A 22,118-nucleotide genomic window follows, 5' to 3' on the forward strand; every position below is an offset into this window, starting at 1 on the left:
AATTGGATAGAGAACTGGCTGAAGGATAGATTACAAAGAGTGGTGGTAAATGGAACATATTCTAATTGGACCAGTGTGGTTAGTAGAGTACCGCAGGAGTCAGTCCTTGGCTCTTTGCTTTTTAACTTGTTTATTAATGACCTGGAGGTGGGCATAGACAGTACTGTTTCTATTTTTGCTGATGACACAAAATTATGCAAAACTATAAGTTCCATGCAGGATGCTGCCGCTTTGCAGAGCGATTTGACAAAATTGGTAAACTGGGCAGCAAACTGGAAAATGAGGTTCAATGTTGATAAGTACAAAGTTATGTATTTTGGTAGAAATAATATAAACACGAACTATCTACTGAATGGTAGTGTGTTGTGGGTTTCCTTAATGGAGAAGGATCTAGGGGTTTTTGTTGATAACAAGTTGTCTAATTCCAGGCAGTGTCATTCTGTGGCTACTAAAGCAAATAAAGTGCTGTCTTGTATAAAAAAGGGCATTGACTCAAGGGATGAAAACATAATTTTGCCTCTTTATAGGTCCCTGGTAAGGCCTCACCTTGAGTATGCAATGCAGTTTTGGGCTCCAGTCCTTAAGAAGGATATTAATGAGCTGGAAAGAGTGCAGAGACGTGCAACTAAACTGGTTAAGGGGATGGAAGATTTAAACTATGAGGTTAGACTGTCGAGGTTGGGGTTGTTTTCTCTGGAAAAGAGGCGCTTGCGAGGGCACATGATTACTCTGTACAAGTACATTAAAGGGGATTAATAGGCAGATGGGGGATTTTCTTTTTTCCCATAAAAACAACGCACCAGAGGTCACCCCTTTAGATTAGAGGAACGGAGCTTCCATTTGAAGCAGCGTAGGTGGTTTTTCACGGTGAGGGCAGTGATGTTGTGGAATGCCCTTCCTAGAGATGTGGTAATGGCAGATTCTGTTAATGCCTTTAAGAGGGGCCTGGGTGAGTTCTTGAACAATCAGAATATCCAAGGCTATTGTGATACTAATATCTACAGTTAGTATTAGTGGTTGTATATATAGTTTATGTATGTGAGTGTATAGATTGGTAGGTGTGGGTTGTGTGTGCTGGGTTTACTTGGATGGGTTGAACTTGATGGACTCTGGTCTTTTTTCAACCCTATGTAACTATGTAACTATCACTACAAACATGAACTCAAGGAAAAGAAACATTAAGGAGATGCACTGGCAAGTTTGGAAAATACTCCATTTGTATGTGTAACAAGTTTATAAAAAGTCTTATATTACTGCCATTCCTAAAAAAACAACAATGCAAAAATCATATTATATAATACTTTGTATGTACAGGGCCCCAACATAACATAGACCCATACATTTTTAGAGGGCTCATATTAAAGAATCTGTACACCCTATAAAATACATTTGACAACTTGTTTTCCACTATTTTATTTGTATAATGTTCTATTTAATAGTTTTGTGTAAATAGGTGAATGAAATTTGATCTCTGTGTATTTCCCTGTTTAAGTACTAGGAGTGCCCTGTAGCCCAATTTTACCTTAAATAGCTGTGCCCATGGTTACACAGCAGCTTATTTATATAAAGTGCTTCTGAAGCATACCATACCAGTACAGGTAAAACAGTACATTATATTTATATGTATACAAAACACTTTCATATTTTAATGTTACTTGTCCTTTAAGACTGGGAGGCAGCTTCAGCCCCTAAGATGGATATTTCTGGCTTCACTACACTAAGGCAATCTTATTATAAGATTTAAATCTCCCTGTAACCAAATTTCTCTTAGTACCTGTACTGATATTCTTGAGCTAAAATGTCTTTGTCAGTATGATGACTAAGAAAAAATAAACTTTACATTAAAGTAACAATGTACAGTGTATTACTGTCTATTGTGACTTTTTTTTAGCAATATACAGAACAAGAGAAAAAGGACACATATATAAACTTGGCACACCTATGGCAAAGATAAAAAATCAGTCTTTATTTAGTTAATTGATTAAAATCGAGTTTAAAAATTGAAAGAAAAAAAGCAAGAAAAGAATTTAAAAATCGATACCCTATGCCTATGAGCAAATTATACTGACAAGTCTGTAAGACCAATCACATTTGTGACATTACGTGAACTCCTGACTCAAAGTATCAGGTAAGTAACCAATATACTGGAAACAGCAAATTCCTTTATAGTAAAACGTGAGGCTTGTGCCTTCTTGTAACAAAAGTATCAGATTCTAAGAAATCTAATGACACGGTAAGTATAATGTCACATTTGTTTCTTTTTTTTTTTTTTTTTTTATAGGTTTGACATTTGTTTCTTCACTGTTTTTTACGAGTGTATGTATAACAGTGAATGCTGTTAATATACCTTACTTATGTTGTGCAATAAAGAACTTTACTCTGAAACCATTGTATCAAAATTTGTTGTCCATCAAATCAGGAGTAGTAAATAATCGTTAATAGTGAGACCTAATCTCTCAACTGGTTTGGTAAGTTTTTTTATGAGTGCAGTATATAGTAATAAGAAGAGTATCAAGACAATTCCTTAAGAAACTCTAAGCAAAAGCAAGGTGATTACCTAGTTACCGAATAAGCAGTTTAGGTGAATGTTACAACTCTAAGCTAGTATTTATTATACCTGCTGGGAGCTGCTAATAATCGGTTCTTATATAGACAGCAAGAGTCTTCTAACATATAGAGTAGACTCTCGGTAGTTTAATTCACACAGTACTGTAATGATAAAGTGAGTTAAATTCTCCTTAAATCGGCATAATATATTTATGTGCTTATAGACAATCGTAGCGCTAGGGATCACCACACACTCCAACGGATCCCTACAATTTTACCCTCTTTCAGCAGAGCAGGGGAGACGCAATGGTATTATATATGCGCATTTAAATAAGGTTGGTACCTCATAGTTAAATCAAGACTTGATTGGATCTCAGTTGGTATGCTCTGCATATACTACGTCTATCAGTTGCATTTCCATATTAACTACCTGCTAGCCCTGCCATCGTGCAGGGATATAATCACACGCGTAGGTTATATTCTGTAATCGCCAGAAAAGGGGAAGTACCAGTTCCAATAATAGCCAAACAGAAACGATACAAACTCTGTGCCTGCAACTCGTACTTGCTACCTCGGCGCAGAGATTATAAGCGGTAACGCATTCGCCCGATCATTATCATATAAAGGCGGAAAACAATCACACTCCACCCTGATTCCTTAAAGTCAATGAAGTGTCCGCTATCAAGTATTTTACCTAAACACGCAAATTACAAGTTTTAAGATTAGGTCGCCGCAGATCGCTAGTTCGATGAAATCAAAGCACTGCCACAAACCCTGTGCCTACAACACGTACGGTTTACCTCGGCACAGGAATTTGATTACAACAAATTATCTACCCAATCATTATTCAACAGAAACGAAGGTTGCAGCGAGTCATGCTCATTCAATAAAGTCAGTGAGTGCCTTGTGCCTACCACCTAGTATTTTTACCTCGGCACAAGGGAACATGAGCATAGAGTATAAACGCCCATACAACTACCACAAACCCTGTGCCTACAACACGTACGGTTTACCTCGGCACAGGAATTTGATTACAACAAATTGTCTAGTCAATCATTGTTCAAAAGAAACGAAGGTTGCAGCGAGTCATGCTCATTCAATAGAGTCAGTGAGTGCCTTGTGCCTACCACCTAGTATTTTTACCTCGGCACAAGGGAGCGTAAGCATAGAGTATAAACGCCCATTTAATAGAGTCAGTGAGTACCTTGTGCCTACCACCTAGTATTTTTACCTCGGCACAAGGAAACATAAGCATAGGGTATAAACGCCCGTTCAGGTTAGGAGTTCACGTAATGTCACAAATGTGATTGGTCTTACAGACTTGTCAGTATAATTTGCTCATAGGCATAGGGTATCGATTTTGAAATTCTTTTCTTGCTTTTTTTCTTTCAATTTTTAAACTCGATTTTAATCAATTAACTAAATAAAGACTGATTTTTTATCTTTGCCATAGGTGTGCCAAGTTTATATATGTGTCCTTTTTCTCTTGTTCTGTATATTCTGATTACACATTGAGCACCCTATAAGTGGGTGGTAGTGCGGGGTTTCTCCTCCAAACATATATTTTTTTAGCAATAGCATTACTGCACCCCCTAGTGGTCACAGTACATATATGATTAGGCTTTAGTTAATAAAATAGAGCCAAAATATTCCATAGCACAGTCCAATAGAATTGAAATTCAACTTTTAATGTAAATACACCATCCAAAACCTCTCACATTAGCTTTTTGCAAACATATTAAGAGCACAGCCAGATTTATGTTTACTAATAAGGAATTAAATTAGTTTTACCGGATACAATAATAAGTATTATTGTACCAATGTTGTCCTAGATGTATGGAACATGGGATGAGTTGTCCACTAGTTGATTCTTATTGATATAAATGGGAAATGCCAAAGGGCACATATTAATGGTTAACCAAATAGCTTTCCATTTAGGGCAATAGGACATGACTCCCTGCATGTAATTACATTTTTTATATAGTGCCATCACATTCTGGTGTATCTAATGGAAACCAACACAAGCACATGAGAACATACAAACATACTTGCATATAGTGCTCCAGCAATTTTTGATTCATTTTACCATTTGCTACAATACCTTTCTCCATTTCTATTTTAGCTTGCCTGATTTTGTAGCCTACTTGTACCTAACAAGTTTTAGCTGTCCCAGCTGAATTGAATCCCCTCTATAACCACAATTTGTGTAGGACTACCCCGCCCTCCTCCTCATTACTACTGGAGAGGCTAGTCTCCCAGCTGTTAAAGAAAGATCAGCCCCATCTAGAACTGTCATTACAGTTCACACTCCTATCTTCTTCACACAATCTGGCAAATCTGTTGAGAAGCAGGGATAGATCCAATTAGGTCATATTAGCCATATTCCTCTCATGATTGTCAATCAATTGCAGTGTAGCAATTTAATTTTCTAGGGCTCTAATGCAAGTGTCTATGGTGGCAAGTAAATTGTTTGCTTTGTAAAATAGTTTAGTTGGATTTACATAAAAAATAAAATTAATCTTTTAGTTACTTAAAGGGACAGTAACACAAAAAAATGAAAGTGTATGAAAGTAATAATGTAATTTACTGTTCTCCTGCTCTGGTGTATTTTCTTTAGAAACATTACTATAGTTTAGTAAACAAAGCTGCTGTGTAGCTGTAGGGGCAGCCATTCACAGAGAAAAGGCACAGGTTATTTAGCAGATAAAACACCATTGTATTGTACAGAGCTTATCTGTAATCTGCTACGTAACCTGTGCCTTTTCTCCTTTTTTCCAGCTGGAATGGTTGCCCCCATGGCTACAGAGCAGGGTCTTTATATAAACTATAGTAGTGTTTCTGAGGCAAGCACACAACTTTTATCAGTGCAGAGCAGCAGTACATTATATTATAATTACTTTAAAACACTTTCATTTTTTGGGGTTACGGTTCCTTTAAGACAACACAAATTCGCTCCATGACATTGTTCTTGTTGTATATACAATTATACTGCTGCAACCCATTTGAAAACTGGGAAGAGGAAGAAGTGGAAAGCAAATCATTCAAAAACTCTAAAAAATTAAAAAACAATTGAAAAGTTGCTAGGTATATATTTGTAGGTATTGTATACAGGGTCCCCCTAAAACATTTGTGGCCAGGGGTTACATTTTGCATTGGTGCCATAACAGGTGCCCCTTAAAACATTGCTAGCCAGCCCAGGGCCCCCTAAAACATTGGTGGTCCTCCCCCAAATACTATGACCCACTCCCATTGCTTCCTCCGCTAATAATAATCAAGTTAGCCTTTTGAAAGAAAAAGATCTGGATAGCAAAAGCATCGGAAACAGAAACTGAAGCCCTGGAGACATTGCACATACACTCCCATGGCACATATACTCTCTTGCTTGATAGAAAGCAGACATAAACTTCAAGTATTACTATATTCTAAGGCAGAACAATCCCACCAATGGCCAAAACAAAATCTTTTTCAGCTCAAGGATAAAGGAGATTTTTTTTTTATCCTGGTAAGTTTCCTCGGGATAAAAGGTTGGATAGTTCAGCTTCAACTTTAGTGCAGGTACACGGAGCAGGCATTTTTGGGCCGTTCTACTATCCGCCTCATGTACCTGCAATCAAGTGGAAGCTGTACATTTCAGTGCAGATAAACAGACTGTGGAAGGAAGAAGATCCACTTCTCTGCCTGCAGAAAAAACACAGGCTGAAAGAAGAGGAGGAAACCCTCTATGTGCCATGTCTGTTGGCATGCTCCGACTTCAGCAACGTCCTCCGCTATGTCCTGCTGCTACCCGCTCCATCTGCGCTTATATAAGGTTGTGCCCCGTACGTGTGACGTCACTACACACGGGGCCCAACCTTATATAAACGCTGATGTAGCGGGGAACACCAGGACATAACGGAGGACGCCAACAGTGAGAGGGCCCGGAATTGATTAAAGGGGGCCCGAGCTAGGAGAACTGTAGCACGGCCGGGCCCCCTTTAAAGGTAAAAACGTCCGGGCCCGGGACGACTGTACCCCGTGCCCCCCTGATGGCGGCCCTGATTGTATACAGTACTTATATGTAAGCGAAACCCCATTGCTTTCCTGTAAGATACAAAGCAATTTGTTAAGTGCAACAGGCACTTTTCATGGCATTAATACACCCCATCCTTAAGGTTAAGGCAAACCCAAAAATGTGCAACAACAAGTTAATTAAGCAATTGTAAGTTTCCCTTCAACAAACATGACATATCAGAATACAACATTGCTGTATCATGCTTCACGGCTATTTACACTGCTGAATAAATGAATACTTTTTCACTTGTAAAAAATGTACGAAATACAGTCATACGAAAAAGTTTAGGAACCCCTCTTAATTCTTTAGAGTTTTGTTTATCATTGGCTGAGCTTTCAAAGTAGCAACTTCCTTTTAATATATAACATACCCCATGAAAACAGTAGTATTTCAGCAGTGACAAAGTTTATTGGATTAACAAAAAATATACATTATAACAAAATTAGACAGGTGTATAAATTTGGGCACCCCAACAGAGATATTAAATAATACTTAATAATTCAATTAATTCAATACTTAATAATTCAAGTCGGGGGACTGTGACGGGCATCCAGAATATTGTACTTCTCCCTCTGCATAAATGCCTTTGTAGATTTCGAACCGTGTTTAGGGTCTTGTTGGAAAATCCAACCCCTGCGTAGCTTGGGTTGAATTCATACAACCCTTGACTTTAACAAGGGCCCCAGTCCTTGAACTAGCCACACAGCCCCACAGCATAATGGAACCTGCACCAAATTTGACAGGAGGTAGAATATGTTTTTCTTGGAATGCAGTGTTCTTCTTCCGCCATGCAAAGCGCTTTTTGTTATGACCAGATAACTCAATTTGTGTCTCATCAGTCCAAAACTCTTTGTTCCAAAATGGCTGTGGCTTGTCTAAATAAGCTTTTGCATACAACAAGCAACTCTGTTTGTCTGGCCAGAGTGCAGAAAGGGCTTCTTTCTCATCACCCTGCCATACAGATGCTCCTGTATTTTTCTTGGCCTGCCAGGCCTTGGTTTTACAGCAACTGAGCCTGTTGCATTCCAACACCAATTTGGTGTTGCCATTAATCAGTATTGAGCAATTACATGCATTCAAATTAGCAGAATTACAAGGGTACCCACATTTTTGCACAGCCAGTTTTTCACATTTGATTTAATTTCATACAACTAAATACTGCTTCACTAAAAATCATTGTTCATCACACACCCCAGTATTCAGATGTTCCTGGGAAATGAAAGACATACCACTGTTATCTTTTTTGTTGAAAGTGGAGTAAATGTTTATGCATGCTGAGAGGGGTTCCCAAACTTTTCCATATGACTGTATCCTCAATTCTGAGAAAGATATTTGTCGCCTGCAGTTAAATCTTGGCTACGGCAGGCAACAAATCTTCCTGAAATGCTTTACCACTGGCAATAAAGTAAACCACCATTGAAAAGCACACATGGTGCTTGGTTTTCCAAGTTCTCTGTGTAGGATGCACTACCATAATATTAATCAAACCAATCTAGGCTCCATTTGGGTGATCAAGTCAGTCATCGTTCTCTCATAGGGCAGCCTCACCACACAAGATTATCTTCCTATGCATGTGGACTGATATGCTCTAAAGCAGTGCTGTCCAACTTCTACGGTGCCGAGGGCCGGAATTTCTCTAGCGTACATGGTGGAGGGCCGCTAATGGAAGCCAGTTTTGACCACTCCTTTTTGAAACCACACCCACTTTAAACCACACCTATTTTATCACAATGGTGGTAGCACAGCAAAATCCCAAATGCTTGGTCCTTACTGTGGGGATATCAACCATCATTCATATGTGAAAGAATTATGTCATATTAAGATATACCCTTAAATTCCATATGCCTCCTCCTCCCCTGTGGATAGCAGAGCAACCCCCAGTACATAATTACACACCTTTGGGACCATTTAATGGCTATTTCCAACTGCTAACAAACTCCTACAACAAACCCCTGCCAGGTTCACCTCCCACAAGCAGCATAGGGCAGGCAGAGTATGGCACACACAGGCAGCACTCTGCCTGTCCTATGCTGTCTGTGTGTGCCATACTCTGCCTGCCCTACCCTGACTGTGTGTGCCATACTCTGCCTGCCCTACCCTTCCTGTGTGTGCCATACCCTCCCTGCCCTATGCTGGCTGTATGTGCCATACTCTGCCTACAGTACCTATGTCTGAGGTGTGAAGAAGTGAACAATGGGAGTGATTACAGGCTGAGCCTGAGGTGTGAACACTGCAGGGGGTGAACAATGCAGGTATTAAAAGGTGTAAAAAAACACAGGGGATTACATTTTTAAACAATACAGAGGGATTACAGCCTGAATCTGAAGTGAGAACCATGCAGGGGGCCAGTTAATCTCAGTACTGATACCATTTAAAGCTTACTCAAAGGTAAGCCATCAAAGCAGCCAAACAGGTGGGGGGCCACACAGAGGGCCGCCAGTTGGACAGCACTGCTCTAAAGCAAATCTTTGTTCCTATGGGCAACAATACTTATGTTAACAAGTCCTAGCATCTTTAATATACATAGACAAAGGTAGTTTTGTACTTACCTTACTTCTTCACCTGCAAAATCATATACTGTAGTTATGGTCATTTTTGAAGTCTCCTTTTGCTTCTCTGTCTCTTTATCTGGTAATGGCACCTTGGGTTTTTCTACAGGAGTCTTTAAAAAAAAAAACACAAACAAAAAAAAAACCCTCAAAATTGTGTATCCACAGGAATTTTAACACTAGTTAATATTAGTATATAAAGGGAAACTGTCAAGATTTTTATAGTTTTTATTTCTAAATTACACTGTTTACATAGCAAATAATTCACTCTAACATTTTATTAATCAACCAACAAATGTATTTTTTTAAGCTGTTATATTGGTGTGTAGGCAGCCGTCTCAGTGCATTGTGCCTGATTGTGAGCTTTTAATAGGATCAGCGATACACATTAGAACTGCTTTCAGATAGCCTGTTGTTTTTCCTACTCCCATGTAACTGGAGGAGTCCCAAGCCGGACTTGGATTTCTTACTATTGAGTGCTATTCTGATATCTGCTGATCGGCTGCTGGGAGGGGGTGATATCAGTCCAACTTGCAGCTCAGCAGTAAAGTGTGACTGAAGTTTATCAGAGCACAGGTCACATGGCTGTGGTACCCTGGGAAATTAAGACTATGGCTAGCCCCATGTGAAATTTTAAAATTATATATAAAAAAAATCTGTGTTTTTAAAAAACTGATGTTTTCCCATGACAGTATTTCCTTAATTAATAGTATTCAATAGGCTATGTTCTGGAATGATTTGCTACAATAGCACCCATAAGCTTTCATGTTATTGAATATGGAAAGTTGTTATTCTCAACAATGTAGTATTTTCAGCACCCAAAGCTTACCTTTCAATGTGTATAAATAAGGAGTTTTGTGAACAATTAATATTATAAATTGTAATACATGAGAACTACTGTTGTGCTGCTATGGGATGAGAGTAGGCCGGAAAGGGTTATGGACAGCATGTGGGGGGATAATAAAGGCAGAGGACACTGGGTTACTTATTTCTGGGCCAACTGCTATCAGTATGCAAGGGATATGAAAGGTATAATGTCCAAAATAACCAGATATAAAATAAAGCTGGTTGTCTCCTCCCTAGTATAGTCTAAAGGGGACTATAACACAAAAACAAAATAAAATCAGGAGAGCCTTGTTCATACTCATCAAAACGTTTCTTATACCGACCTCCATCAAATTACCAAGGTGGGGGGGCTGAAGTTTGCCTTCAGCAATTTCCAACATCACCGCCCAACATTTGAAATAACAGCACTCCTAAGCTTCCATATTATTGAGTGAGGAAAGTTGCCTGTTGTTCTTAAATGTTAGGCACCCCCAAGTGACTTGAATCGCATACCTTTTCCCCCGGGCTGGTGCCCCTGTTCAGAGAGAACAGCACCAGCCCGGGGTACCTGTAGCGCTTCCTTCTTCATGTATCGCTCGCGCGCGCATGCGCAGTAGAGTGAAAAGCCGAACTTTAACAGAGAAGTCAGCTTTTCACTCTACTGCGCATGCGCCTATTGTGTAGTCGCAACGAAACGAAGCTGGAAAGGAGGAAGCGCATCGCTACAGGTACCCTGGGCTGGTGCTGTTTTCTCCTAACAGGGGCACCAGCCCGGGGTACAAGGTAAGCGATTAAGGTCACTTGGGGGTGCCTAACATTTAAGAACAACAGGCAACTTTCCTCACTCAATAACATGGAAGCTTAGGAGTGCTGTTATTTCAAATGTTGGGCGGTGATGTTGGAAAGTGCTGTTTTCTCCTAACAGGGGCACCAGCCCGGGGTACAAGGTAAGCAATTAAAGTCACTTGGGGGTGCCTAACATTTTAGCACCCCCAAGTGACTTAGCCTTTCATTCTCCTTTAAGAATGTAATATTTTCAGTACCAGAAGCTTGCTTTGTGTGCAAATAAAGCACTTATGCGGTTTAAGTGGGGGTAAGGTGCCCTATCCATTAGAAGTGAAATTAAAATTAGGGTTGACATCTCCTTTAAGATAACTTTTAGTAGGAGGGCGCAAGCATGTCATGGAGCTGTGAGGATGTCTCAGAAGTGAGCTCTGAGAGAAAGGGCCAAAAGCAACCCCTATTTTAGCTTTTAACCAGCCAACAGAAGTGCAGGTGATTGCATAAGGAAACAGAGACACGTATAAAAAACAAAACAGAGACGCTACCTGCACTATGTCCCCATTTCTACCTAAACTCGGTGCCTAAACTCTGACGGATCCAAGATGGCGGTGATCGGGACCCGGATCTCAGCTCATTAGCCAGTTCAGCATCGTAGCCGCAAACGAGAGAGGCACTCTACCATGCACCTCGAAGGTACTGACCACAGTTCTGCACAAACAAACAAAGCCGTTATTAAACAGCTTTCTGTTTCTGACATTTGACATCTCTTTGGGCCAACGGGTTGATCACTTGGAGAACATCTAAGATAACATGATTTTACGTCATAATAGACTAGATCACTTAATGACTTCGAGAGAGGAATTAATATCCTTAAAAGGAGTATCTAGTAGAATTAAGTCTAAAACAACTGGACTTTTCTAAGTTTTCTTGAAAAAGTCCAGTCTTGAAAAGGAGCATTATGAAGAGAGGACTTGGAGAAAAGGAACCACAGGCAAAATTTAAGAATCAGAGGCATTCCTGAAAGCATACAACCTAAAGACCTCAGACAATATCTCAGAACATTATTTTCAACATTATGCCCAGACCTACCAGCAGAAGCTTGGCGGTTTGACCAGGCTCACAGAGCACTAGGCCCCAAAAGGCCCAACCGGATTTCATAATATGCTGCCATTATTTTGAAAGCAAAGTCCTGGCCCATACCAGAATGTTTACACACGTGGAATCCCAAGGTACTAAGTTACAGATATATGATGTCTCTCCAATCACCTTGGCTTAGAGAAGGGAGCTGACACCAGTTACACAGCTTTTGGGGGCTCATAATATCAGCTACAGATGGAGTTCCCATTCAAATTAATAGCCACCAGCAATGGCCAACAATATCCCCTTTTTGGTCCCTAAACAGATCAAAAAAATTCTGCTCTCCATGGTTCTTCCACCAATAGGACTGGAGCCACAGAAATCTACAATCAAAATGACCACTGAATGGGAAAAGGTTGGACCTAATCAACCAAGATCTCCACCACAGCCTTCTACGAGGTCCGGATCACCGACCTGAATTGATTGCTAGACTGTCCCTACTAAAACAACTAATGTGAATACATCAGCATTACGTCACCTTCAGTGATGATGCTAGGGTCCTGTCGGTGAAACACTATAATCCTTGATATTCCACCCTGTGCTGCCTGGACGTTCCAATTGGCATTGGTACACAAAATTTGCTAACTAATGGCACTTTAAATAAGGTACCAAACTGCTACTTTTTCTTTTTGATCTATTTTTATGTATCAAACTACTGTATTAGCCAAAATAGATGTCGATAAAATCGGTTATAGATTTTTGAAGTTCTAAATGCAGCAAACATGATCAAATTAGTCTTTCTTAATGTGAAAGGACTTAATAGTTCTAAAAAATGTTCTCTAGCCATGAAAGAGAATGTGAGCAATGTTACAGGAAACACATTTCAAGCGCCTGTACTCATGAATTTATACGTAAAGTTATCAAGTATGCAAAAGTCAAAAGAAAGCTGGATACGAAAAGATTATGCAGTTCATATAACAAAATCTCTGACCTTAAGGTCACTACCTCCTGCTTCAGGGCACCTATGTTTGTGGATCACTGGTCTAAAGGGTCACTTCTCAGTCTCACACACCTGGTACACAGGGTAGATTAGCATCATAGCACCCCAAAGACGAACTAACTCTCACTAACTTGCTGCCACCACTCTCATACTTCTCACACTGGTAATGAGAGGTGCCAAACACTCTAGTATTAAAAGGGTTATTGTAACTGAACTGACACACACACTCTTCTAGTCAAATGGTTAATTGGCCTCAGAAGATTTTTTTGGATACCTTGGCCTCTTTTCTTAACTCTTACATGCCTGTCATGACAGGTGTTATCTAAATTATCAAAAGTAGCCTCTCCTATAACCATCATAGGAGGACACTTAAATATGATATTGTCAGATGTACATGATAGGGATACTCCCTTCAAGCCCGATCCACTCACCAAGCTAAACAGTTCAGGTCCTCATTAAGAACTGTGCTGTGTACGCAACAAAAAGAAAGTGTATATAAAGTTAGAATGAGATGGTATATAACGCCAGACAGGCTAACAAAAATATTCCCAAATAGTTCCCCATACTGTTGGAGGAGATGTACAGCCAATGCCCTTTAATAACACCACAGTGTTGGGTAACCTCATCAGTTCAGTATTAGCAATGCCACATTGCTAATTTTTTTGCTAATATTGGGGCAACCTGTAACAAAACTTAAACGAGGTCTGGATCACCGACCTGAATTGATTGCTAGACTGTCCCTACTAAAACAACTAATGCGAATACATCAGCATTACTTCTCCTTCAGTAATGATGCTAGGGTCCTGTTGGTGAAGCACTATAATCCTTGATATTCCACCCTGTGCTATATTCCCAAATAGTTCCCCACACTGTTGGAGGGGATGTACAGCCACAGGAACCGTAAGCCATATTCTGTGGCAATGCCCTTTAATAACACCACAGTGTTGGGTAACCTCATCAGTTCGGTATTAGAAATGCCACATAATTTTTTTGCTAATATTGGGGCAACCTGTAACAAAACTTAAAAGAGGTCTGGATCACCGACCTGAATTGATTGCTAAACTGTCCCTACTAAAACAACTAATGCGAATACATCAGCATTACGTCTCCTTCAGTAATGATGCTAGGGTCCTGTTGGTGAAGCACTATAATCCTTGATATTCCACCCTGTGCTATATTCCCAAATAGTTGCTAATATTGGGGCAACCTGTATCCCAACTAGCACTTACCTCTAAATGGAAGTCACAACCAGTGGCCAGTATATCTGAGGTTATATCAATGGTTGATAGCAGCAAGTGTTTTGAAACTATGACCCAAATATATAACTAATACTGTACAACTAAATGCCAACATATGGTCTCCATGGGATTTCTTTTCCGCAAAATCCCCAGGGGTTTCAGAAGTCATGAAAAATGTATTGGTGGTCTCTAAAGGACGTTGTGCAATTGTATCTGGCTATCATTACCATTTGCTTTATTTTACTTTACACTTTTAAGTTTGTATGTTGGACTTGGTACATTTGTTCCATTTTTGTTGCACCTTTATCACAAATTTGATTTGCAAGGTTTTCTATATTATATGATCTGATTTGAGTATATGATTGCATAACCAATGGATACTATTTATGTCATATCTATTATACACCACTTTACACTATGTTCTGTAACATGAAAAAATATAAGTCCGAAACTCAATAAATGTAAGGGACCCAGCTTACGCTCAATTTCACACCCCACTTCCCCTTGGCCTTCCCTACCCTTTCCCACCTTATTAATAAGGAGACATAGAACACTGCTTGTGTTACCAAATATCTGTTTATTTAGCTAAGTCATGTTAATTTTTTTCTTGGTAAATTTCTAGACAAAAAAAAAAACAACTATAAATACAAAATAAAGACCAAATGCAAATTCTCTTAGAATAACCCTCTCTACACATCATACTAAAGGTTAACTCAAAGGTGAGTTAACCCCTTTAAAAAGCCAAACACTGCTAGAAACCAGACATTATTGCTTTAAGTGACTTAGATAGCATCTTTAAGTCATTTATATCACAGGCAACTTGGGGGGGTATTGGAAATGTGTGCCATTAGCATAAATAAAAGGAAACAACTGAAAGTTTATGATACTCAGAAAACAATGCAGCAAAGTCAGAAACTATATTTTTAGCAAAGACTCATTTAGCATGCTACCACGCTTCGGAGAAGATAAACACTCAAATAATTTGTGATTTCAATAAAGTAAAAACTAAAGCAAAATTAGTTGTTTCTTTAAAGAAAAGTGGCATAAGCAGAATGGTCATTTTTTAACCAAAAAAATTAGACAAATGACTTGATCAAACAAAACTCTATTACCTGTTTAAAGGAGGACTAAACGCTAAAATTGAATATGGCTAGAAATGCTATATTTTATATACTAAACTGACTGCACTAGCCAAAAGTTTCAGCACCTCTATAACAGCAATGATATAGGTCTTTACAGTTGTCACAGGAACTTTTTCTTTTGGATTCTGTTAGAACTGTCCGGGATAGTGCACATGCTCAGTGTGTTTTGGGCAGCTGTTGAGAATCTAAGCTTAGGGGTTGTTGCAAATCAGCCTTATACTGTTAAATGTATATTATATAATTCTATACATACTGTATATTATGAGTCAGTCCCTAAACTCAATAACTGACAGCAGCACAGAGCATGTGTAGTAAATCAGCAGAAAAGAAGATGGGGAGCAACTGGGAGCATATTTGAAGGTACAGATCATTCCTGCTAAAGGGCTGTGGTTGCCTAGCACTGGTACAAAGGTTCAAAATGTAATGTACAAAATTTCTAGCCTGTTTCTTTAGTTAAGCTTTAGTTGTCCTTTAATGGGAATCCATTTTCTTATGGCACAATGTATTATTGGAGACTTCTTAACATTCCTAAACTATCTCCTCTAATACCACTACCGGGATGAAGGGAAAATTTAGTGGACAGGAAAAAGGAATATAGAGATTAATAAACTTAAAGGGGTTCCTTCAAATTTGACAGTATACTTTTTATTTTTAATTTACACTTTTTACATTACACATAATTTACTCTAGTATTTAATATTTTTTTTGAACAAACAAATGTATTTTTTTAAGCCGTTATAATGGTGTGTAGGCAGCCGTCTCCTGCATTGTGCCTGATTGTAACCTTTATTTGGATCAGCGCTACACATTAGAACTGCTTTAAGATAGCCTGTTGTTTCTCCTACTCCCATGTAACTGGAGGAGTCCCAAGCCGGACTTGGATTTCTTACTATCTACTGGGAACTGCTATCTTGCTACCTTCCCATTGTTCTGCTGATCAGCTGCTGGTGGGGAAAGGGAGGGGGGTGACATTAATTCACTGTGCAGCACAGCAGTAACGTGTGACTGAAGTTCATCAGAGCACAGGTCTCATGGCTGTAGCACCCTGGGAAATTAAAAATATGGCTAACCCCATGTGAAATTTTAAAATTAAATATAAAAAAAATCTGTTTGTGCTTTTAAAAGATGGATTTCAATGCATGATTCTGCTGGAGAAATTTTATACAGGTTGTGGCATCCATGCAGCAGGATCTTGACAAACTAGCAATCTGGGCTGCTAAGTGGCAGATGAGATTTAATGTTGATAAATGTTAAGGTCATGCACCTGGGATGTAAAAATATGCAAGAGAAGGAAAGGCTCCATCACTGGGGGGTGCCAAATTGTTAGGCACTCCCCAGTGACGGTAATCAGTTACCTTTTACCCCAGGCTGGTGCTCCTGTTAGAAGAAAACTGCACAAGCCCGGGGTAACTGCGAGGATCTCTTCTTCCTTCATGCTGCTTGTGAATGGGCAGTAGAATGAAAACCTGAACTTTAACAAAAAAGCCGGCTTCTTCACTCAACTGTGCATTGGTGAGCCACGGGATTCCGAAGAAAGAGGAAAGACTTGCTCGCAGCTACCCCAGGCTGATGCAGTATTCTCCTAACAGGAGCACCAGCCCATGGTAAAAGGCAAGCAAAAAAGAGTCACTGGGGGTGCCTAACATTTGGCACCCCACAGTGATTTTTACCTTTCATTCTCCTTTCATGTTAATGGGACTGCACTGGGCAAATCCATAATGGAGAAGGACCTTGGAGTCCTTGTAGATAATAAACTTGGCTGTAGCAAGCAATGCCAGGCAGCAGCTGCAAGGGCAAACAAGGTTCTGAGCTGTATTAAAATGTACATAGATTCGCAGGAGAAGGGGTTATTCTACCACTTTACAGAGCGCTGGTAACACACCATCTAGAATATGGCGTGTAGTTTCGGTCTCCAGTGCTCAAACAGAATATTATTGAGTTAGAGAGGGTTCAGAGAAAGGCAACTATGAGGTATGGAAAGTCTCAGTTATGGGGCAAGACTAGCCAAGATGAGGTTGTTTACACTGGAGAAGAGTCACTTAAGGGGTGATATGATAACCATGTATAAGGGAACTTTACAATAAGTTAATCTTACAATATCTCTAGTGCTTTATTTAGCAGTAAGTACTATTACTTACAAGTGCATCGTGTGTATATATCTATACATGCTTTACTGTATAAGATAATTGAGGCTAATGCCTGAAGCCACCCTAAATTATTGGGAGGCAGTATAGGCATTTTGCCCGTTTAACAACTGGCTAAAATTCAGGACAGTACCAGCAGTGCCATTAGTAGAGGTGTCAGGGGGCTGGTAACCTGTTAGCTTCCCATTGTTCTGCTAACAGACTGCTGGGAATAAAAAGGTGATTATCATTCTAATATGCAAAGCAGCAGTAAAGAGTGACTGAAGTTTATCAGAGCACAAATCACATGGCTGAAGGCATTTGGGAAACTAAGAATATGTCTAATCCTCTCACTTTGCTCTTTAAAAGAATGGATTTCAGTGCAGAATTCTGCTGAAGCAGCACTATAAACTGATGAATTTTTTTAAAAAATTACCGTGACAGTATTCTTTAAACATAAGCAAATTATCCACTAACAAGTAATTAAGTAAAAAGCAGAACACCACCACTTAAAGGGGAAAAAAGTTTCATCATGGTCAAGCTGAACTTTAAGTCTTAAAATTGGGTTATTTATGCACATGCATATTTTCTTAATTGTATCTGAAGTGTACAGGCTGATGCCATTCACTATTTTTTTTCAATGACTATTTGTACTATAGCTTAAGCATCTCTTGTACACTGGCTTGATATGCATTTTACAAATAACTGCTGAAAGGAAAGCTGGGTTTATAAAAGGTCCACTGTTTAATAGTTTGCTAATTTCCAAAGTTACTGTCTGATCAGCAACCCATGTGTAAGTCCTATCTTTTAAAAGAATTTGTATGGGAACACTCTGCTACATGGTCCACTGGTTACTCATTCCAGAACTGATGGAGCCTCACTACCACAGTGATCCAATCATCCCTTGCAGCCATCTTAATTCTGGGACATAAAAGTATGCTCACACACTCTCCTTAATTAAAACACAGAGTTCAAAATACTGCTAATACATATGTATAAGGCCCACAGGTGGAGCTTTAACTTTGTCTGAACACAGGCTAAAGTAAGCTACCAAGCCCCTCCAGTCAGCTGTTAACTGGTGTCCTAGCAACCTGCCAGAATGATGTCAGGCAAAAAAAAAAAAAAAGACACCTAGCTAATGGGCAGGTTTAAAAATCCTGTCAGGCAAGGGCCTGACACAATGGGTCTCAGTAGGTCTGCAGTATCACTCAGTGTGTGGCCACTAGACCAGTGTGCAGGTGGCAAAATCGGTAACAGATCTGCTAGTTCGGTGAGGTCTCCAAAATTGTCAACATACGGTAATTATAGACTGTAACATTAACTTAAACAAACCCTACTTTTTAAGCAAATACATTAATGACAACAAGACATTTATCATGATGAAAATGCAGAGATAACTTTTACAGACTGCATGCACGATAAAATAGCAGCATGAAGCAAATATATATATAACACAAAGAAATTTTGCCTTATAAGGTAAAAGTACAGTTGATTCTTCTCTATGCTACCAGGAGCATAAAATTAACATTACCTGGTTATTCACAGAACTTGAAGGCAGAGGTGGTTGCTTGGGTTTCTGACCAACATCAGAAAGAAAACTTGACCAAAGGTCATCTTCCCTTTTCTTTTTTGCCTCTGCCATCTTTTTTTGTTTCAGTTCAGAAAAAATATTGTTGTCTTCAGCTTCACCAGGGGCCATGTCCTGGACCTCATTCTCACCCCCATCCTCCTTTGAACTAAGGATAAGGACTCCTTTCTTTTGCTTTCTTGGAAAGTAAGAAAACAATAATACAGTAAGTACAGAAAAATAAATTTCAGCACAGCTAAATCACCGATCTAGAAACTTAAACTCCCAGGGGAAAAGTTATAAAGTCATGGGATATCGTTACACCCATTATAGAGAAATTATCAAAATATGGGAATGCCATTTCCCATATTATTCTTTTTAAGCAGACAATTATAATAAAAAAAAATGTAAGTTCTTTTTTACCTTATAAGACAGTACCTTTTTTCCTTTATAAGAAAGTACCTTGTACTTGATGGAATTTAGCCCTTTAAATGCAACAGAACAATGAATCTATGTTCTGTGAATTAAAAAGGACTGAAATGCCACAGAACCTAGATTCTACATTCTCCAGCATTTCCTACTGGGGAGTAGAGGAGCGGCTTTTAAAGCAATTCCTTCGCTCCCTGCTCTTTCCTCAGAACCTAGGCAACAAGCAGAAGCAGGGAACGAATGACAGCAGCAGACAAGTTGCAACTAAGTTTAGTGTAGCTTTGCTGTTTGGTGCTTTGCCATACAAAGATGTAGTTATCCATGTTAGATCTGACAGAATGTGTATTTTCTTACAATGTGAGGTTTTCTGGGATCAGCTTACTTGTTTGAAACTTTTTTCACACATAAATCAGGCTGTATATTTTTTTTTGGTAGTAGAATATGTAGAAATATGTAAGCAACTTAATTTCGGGGTCTCTAAATGCCAGATACTTTGGTAACCCTATGCACAATAGGCATTAAACCGTTCAGTGTTTTTTCTTGGGTACCTAATGGTATGTGGAAAATATTAATTTGCAAACAAAGTTTTGATGTGATTTTTCATAAATAATACATACACAAAGCTCATAAAAGCTTTGATGTTAGGTAATTAGGAGTAGAAAGACTTACTCATTTTGGATTTGGCAGAATGTGTACTTTTCAAAAATATATGGATGGTTTCCTGGGGTATATCCATTGTTTCAGGATTTGTTTGGCTTTGGAATCTAAAAGTATGCTGTATTCTGCTATAGTGCTTTGAAAATTCTGTAATTTACTGCTGGAAGTTTCTGATCTAGGGAAGTCAGAAATTACCTTAAAACTATACATATCTGGTATTAGCACGTTCAATAGACATGAGGCTTTCATATCAGTTGAATTTTTATGTATAAAATAAACTATTTTTCCAATATAAATACCTATATCATGGAATTTTTTTTTTTTTTTGTATTTAGAGCTCTTGCTTGTTCCAGAAGTAGTAAACTAAAAATCCCCCCCCCAGGAAATGCCCTAAAGTGAGATAGCACAAAACATTAAAAAAAAAAAAAATCTGACACTATAAACTGTAAAAATGCATGTTGCTGACAAACAATCCTGTTGGTTTTATTTAATATTTAACTGTTTTGAGCAAACTTAAAGGGGATGTTCAGACATTTGAACAGCACGTCAGAAAAAACATATTTGTAAATCTTTTTTTATCATTTAAAATGTTTAGTTAAATTTTATATGTTTAGCTAAAGACCACTAACATCGCTGCTATAACACTCTCTCCTTTGCTCTTTCTTATCTCCTCTGAAGGGATTGCCGACTCCAACTTGTATTCTGCCCAAACAGGAAGTTGACAATGAACTGCTTACTCGGCATGCCTTTCCTCTCCTGCTTTGTTTGCATTGCATTGACAGAATTGGCTGAATCTTGCCAGCCAATGGTATTGGATATGCAAATAACACAGAAGAGGGAAGGCAGTTCAGTGTAAACTTTTTTATTTGACTGTCTGCAAAGTCCTGGGCTGGACAGGGGCTTTTCAAATTCAGACTTTTGTTTGAAGGTGAACATCTGCTTTAAAGGAGAAAGAAAAGGTAAAAACTAAGTAAGCTTTATCAGAAAGGTCTATGTAAATACAGCCATAAGCACTCACAGAAAAGCTGCACTGACTTCTCTGAATAAAGATTTCTTGTGTCTGTAATTCCTGTGCCACAGACATGCCGCTTTCTGCTCCCTCAAGAATGCGAAGAACTTACTCCCCCCCCCTTAGGAATGTGGATCTGAGCCAATCAGCAGGAAGGTGACTCATAGGGGGAGATTTACTAATCCACGAACGGACCAAAAGCGTCTTTTTTGTTTTTTGTGACTTTTTCGGCGCCATCGCGAATTTGTCGTATATTTTCCGCGACTTTTTAGTCGCTGTCGCAAAAAAATCGTATTGTCGCAACGAGTACGAAAGTTTCGGATTCATTCAAGCTTCGGTATCGTGACTTTCCTTGGGCCAGGATGGAGCTGCACAGTGCCATTTATTCCTATGGAAGGCTTCCAAAATCATGCAAAGTCGGAAAGGTTTTTCCGCCATTCACGATAGCTCAATACGAAAAAGTCGCGACGGCGACGAAATAGTCACCCAAAATAAGAAAAAATCGTGACGACGACGCAAAATTTTCGTTTCCAATCCGATTTTTTCCCTTTCGGGATTCGGATTCGTGGATCAGTAAATCTCCCCCCCCCCCATAGTCTTTACTAACTGAGCATGTTGACTTGTCTGTGCAGGAGCAAGGCATTATGAAAACTTTCTTTACACAGCTCAGCGTTTTTTCTTCCTGTTTGGCTTCCGATCTTCTGAACAGGTGAAATATGGGGAGACATAAGGGCACTATTGAGACAACTGATCATATGCCTGCAGCTTGAGATTAACTCTTTACTATCCTTTCCTTTTCCTTTTCCTCAACTCAATCTCAAGTATCTGGTGCATATCTTGGTACACTACTTTTTAGACATCTTAGGTTTGATCCCCAGGAGCATGTTCAATATGAGTTTAATAAATAGGACTCTTGTTATTTCTTAAACTAAACAAGGAAACTGAAGATCGTTCATGAAGCAATCATATTGTAGCTTTAGTTTCCCCATTTGTTGTAACATAGTAACATAGTAAGTTGGGTTGAAAAAAGACATACGTCCATCAAGTTCAACCATAATGCCTATATATAACCTGCCTAACTACTACTTGATCCAGAGGAAGGCAAAAAACCCCATCTGAAG

General features: G+C 39.0%; 1 protein-coding gene across 1 annotated transcript in view; it reads right to left on the minus strand.

Annotated features, from left to right (window-relative positions):
* The window catches only part of cfdp1 (craniofacial development protein 1), a 47,578-nt gene that overhangs the window by 22,299 nt on the left and 3,161 nt on the right, over positions 1-22,118 (minus strand). The window contains 2 exon segments of the mRNA NM_001017329.2: positions 9,148-9,260; positions 18,867-19,101. Coding sequence (NP_001017329.1) covers positions 9,148-9,260; positions 18,867-19,101 — 348 coding nt within the window.

The sequence above is a fragment of the Xenopus tropicalis genome, chromosome 4 (genome assembly GCF_000004195.4).
Source record: "Xenopus tropicalis strain Nigerian chromosome 4, UCB_Xtro_10.0, whole genome shotgun sequence".
In the NCBI taxonomy this organism is placed as follows: domain Eukaryota; kingdom Metazoa; phylum Chordata; class Amphibia; order Anura; family Pipidae; genus Xenopus; species Xenopus tropicalis.